Source organism: Trypanosoma conorhini, assembly GCF_003719485.1.
Source record: "Trypanosoma conorhini strain 025E chromosome Unknown Tco_14.4_contig_00849, whole genome shotgun sequence".
NCBI lineage: Eukaryota > Euglenozoa > Kinetoplastea > Trypanosomatida > Trypanosomatidae > Trypanosoma > Trypanosoma conorhini.
In genome coordinates, this window is record NW_021704939.1 from 3,393 (window position 1) to 6,305 (window position 2,913).

Sequence of the window (2,913 nt, forward strand, 5' to 3'; positions counted from 1 at the left end):
GGAGTTGATGCCCGACGCCGTGGCGACGCACCACCGCCTGATCCGCGCGCTGATTGCGAAGTACCACTGCTACGAGGTGAAGACGATCGGCGACTCGTTCATGATTGCGTGCAAGAGCGTGTTCGCGGCGGTGCAGCTGGTGCGGGAGCTGCAGCAGGTGTTCCTGCAGCACGACTGGGGGACGGGCGCGCTCGACGAGGCGTACCGCAAGTTCGAGGAGGGCCGGGCGGAGGAGGACGCGGAGGGGTACGTGCCACCGACGGCGCGCCTGGAAGCCGCGGTGTACCGGCAGTACTGGAACGGCCTGCGGGTGCGTGTCGGGGTGCACACCGGGCTGTGCGACATCCGGCGCGACGAGGTGACGAAGGGGTACGACTACTACGGTGGCACATCTAACATGGCGGCGCGCACGGAGGCCGTGGGGAACGGCGGGCAGGTGCTGCTGACGCGTGCGGCGTACATGGCGCTGAGCACGACTGAGCGGGAGCAGGTGGAGGTGATTGCGCTGGGAGCTGTGGCGCTGCGCGGGGTGCCGGAGCCGGTGGAGATGTACCAGCTGGACGCCGTCCCCGGGCGCACCTTCGCCGCGCTTCGCCTTGAAAAGGATGTGCCGGATCTTGACGAGGGCAGTGAGTTTACAAGTGGAGATGATATTTCATTGCATAGCACACGCACCGGCGCCGCGCAGGTCGTCGCGATTGTGTTAACTTCTACTTTTGGCACCTTCACAGCCCCGCAGCGGCTGAAGGCGCTGATGCTGCTCTGTGAGCGTTGGAACGTTCTTATGCCGCGTAGGCCAAGCTATGTGCATGACGATGAATACTGCCGCGTGGCGATCGATCGCCTGGCGGTAAAGATCAACAACGTGATGGAGCGTAAGGGTTACGAGGGCCTTGACAAGGAACTCTTTGCGATGAGTGCAATGGGTTTTGGCGCGGATGAACCTGTCCCCAGTGTGGGCGGGAGGTCTGGGTGGCAGGGTTTTAACGTTCGCCAGAAGGATGTGGCCACGAGAAAAGACTCTGCCGAGGTTGAGCCAGTAGTGGCAGACGAACCGTGCCTTTCGTCGGATGATACGATTTTCACTATTCATGTTCGTCGCCCCAAGTAGCTTGGGGAATTGGCGGTTCACTTTTTTTTTCCTTTTCCTTTTTTTTTTTCCCTTCCGCCTCTGCAGACGCTGGGGCGTGCTCCGTGGTTGCCCACGCGTGGCTGGCTTGTGTAAATGTATTAAATTTAGTTTCTAGTGGAGATGTTTAAGAGTTTCTATGCAAACTCATGTTGACGGCGCTGTTGTTTTCAGTAGCCACAACAAATGCTTCGGTGAGTCACCCTGTCTTCTGTCTCTAGTACTGCTTTTGTGTACGAATCCATGCGCGCATGTTTGTGGGAGCGAATACGGCTACTGTGGATGCCATGCGTGGTGAGGCGGCTTGAGCCGAAGTATTTCTCTTTCTCTCTCTTTCCCGCGTCCTTTTCAGCTACATGTTCGATAGGGGGTCAGCGGAGTTACACCGACTTTTTTTTTTTTGCGGCTTTTGGAAGCATGGCTTTAGCGCCTTCAGCGACCCCTCCTACTGAGCCGACATGGGCTCACGTTCGGCAGCACACGCAATTCTGCGCCGTAAAAATGCACCGCGGTGCCGCCTGCATCACAGCCGGAACTTCGTAGGAATGGCGGGTGCCTGCCAAACGTAGTGTAGGGCGGGGTGTGTACTCTACGTGCCACAGGTGTGTGCAGTGCCATCACTTGAGGTGCGCTGTTCGTTCGCACCCGCGCCTGTCGCGTGTTCTGGAAACACCGTTTTTGGGGAGCACTCCCTTATATCCCGTCTGGTGGCTTGCTTCAGCTTCTTCTTCACAAATGGCCACTTCTGCCGTGCATAGTGTAAAATCCACGGTGGCTTAGGCACGGCGGCCGCAGTGCTTGAAACATTCAATGGCCACAGCGCAGTGAAGTTGCGCTCAACATCAGGTGCCGAGGGCGCAGCAGGCGCAATGAGGTAAATGACACTTTCTACCCTATGTGCTTCTGAACCCGCGGTGCGGGAGGCGGGCCATGAGCGCAGGTCGCGGCCACTGGGAGAAAGCGGGCGGAAGGTGCTCGAATAGAGGTGGTGCGACGGCCGCCCCAACAGGTGCGGGAAAGTGCATCTTCTTCGCACGCTGTGCTTCTTCTGGGCCTCATTGACGATGGACCTGGCCTCCAATTCCACGGCGCATATGAGAGCAGGAGAGGGGGAGGGGGGAGAGTCTGCCCTCCCTGTGGTTGGAGCGCTGTCGACAAAGTTTGAATCCAAAATGCTTTTGTGGAAGGAGAGAATCGCCAGACAACACACCCCCCACAAGGCACCTGTGGGGGATGCCCCGCATCTGTGTGACGAAGACGAGGCGGAGGACTGCCGCATCTTTGATCCGACGGTGTGTGTGAGTGCATGAGAGTGTATGATGCGCGGATGCGCGGTGCGAAGATGGCTGATGGGTAGACCTCCGAGGGCCGTCTTCACGCGCCCGCACGCTCCGGGGCGGCCGGGGGAGGTGCAGCCTGGGAGGACAGCGCAGGCAGCCGTGTGGGCGGCGCGGCCGTGACGCTGCTGCGCTGCAGGCTAATTCCCCGCTCGGTGGCTGCTTGGCGGCGGTGCTCCCTCATTACTGTGCCGCAGCGCACGCCCCAGTTTGTTTTCCCACGCTCCGCGGCAGGGGAGGCAACTCTCCGCGCCGGTGTTGGGCCGCGGTGTGTCGCCGGCCCCGGCAGGGCCGCACAGAGGTGCCTCGCCGCGGCGCAACGCGCATTGCGGCTATTTGCTTCCCTAGCAGGCTGCGAGCGCCGTGCATTTCCCGTGTCCGTCGCTGCGCCCGCCGCCCCTGTCATTTTGCCTTCTGTGTAGGGGCGTTGGCCCGCGGCCCCCCAGT

General features: G+C 60.7%; 4 protein-coding genes across 4 annotated transcripts in view, besides 1 other annotated feature; 2 read left to right on the top strand and 2 right to left on the bottom strand.

Annotated features, from left to right (window-relative positions):
- Tco025E_08695 (receptor-type adenylate cyclase) overlaps positions 1 to 8 on the top strand; it is a gene marked incomplete at both ends in the record, with an annotated part of 1,161 nt that extends 1,153 nt beyond the window's left edge. The window contains one exon of the mRNA XM_029375538.1: positions 1 to 8. This exon is cut by the window's left edge and continues 1,153 nt beyond it. Coding sequence (XP_029224352.1) covers positions 1 to 8 — 8 coding nt within the window.
- Tco025E_08696 (receptor-type adenylate cyclase) lies at positions 8 to 1,111 on the top strand (the record flags this gene model as incomplete). Its single annotated transcript, XM_029375539.1, has 1 exon — positions 8 to 1,111. One exon carries the CDS (start codon positions 8 to 10, stop codon positions 1,109 to 1,111), a length of 1,104 nt encoding a protein of 367 aa, XP_029224353.1.
- Positions 1,112 to 1,132: 21 nt separating this feature from the next.
- Positions 1,133 to 1,160: a microsatellite.
- Positions 1,161 to 1,718: 558 nt separating this feature from the next.
- Positions 1,719 to 2,408, bottom strand: Tco025E_08697 (uncharacterized protein; the record flags this gene model as incomplete). The annotated part of the gene is made up of 1 exon (XM_029375540.1): positions 1,719 to 2,408. The coding sequence occupies one exon, from the start codon at positions 2,406 to 2,408 to the stop codon at positions 1,719 to 1,721; it is 690 nt and encodes a 229-aa protein (XP_029224354.1).
- A 95-nt stretch (positions 2,409 to 2,503) lies between these two features.
- On the bottom strand, positions 2,504 to 2,913 carry Tco025E_08698 (uncharacterized protein; the record flags this gene model as incomplete). Its single annotated transcript, XM_029375541.1, has 1 exon — positions 2,504 to 2,913. A coding segment is annotated over one exon (410 nt), but the record flags the coding sequence as incomplete, so codon positions are not given.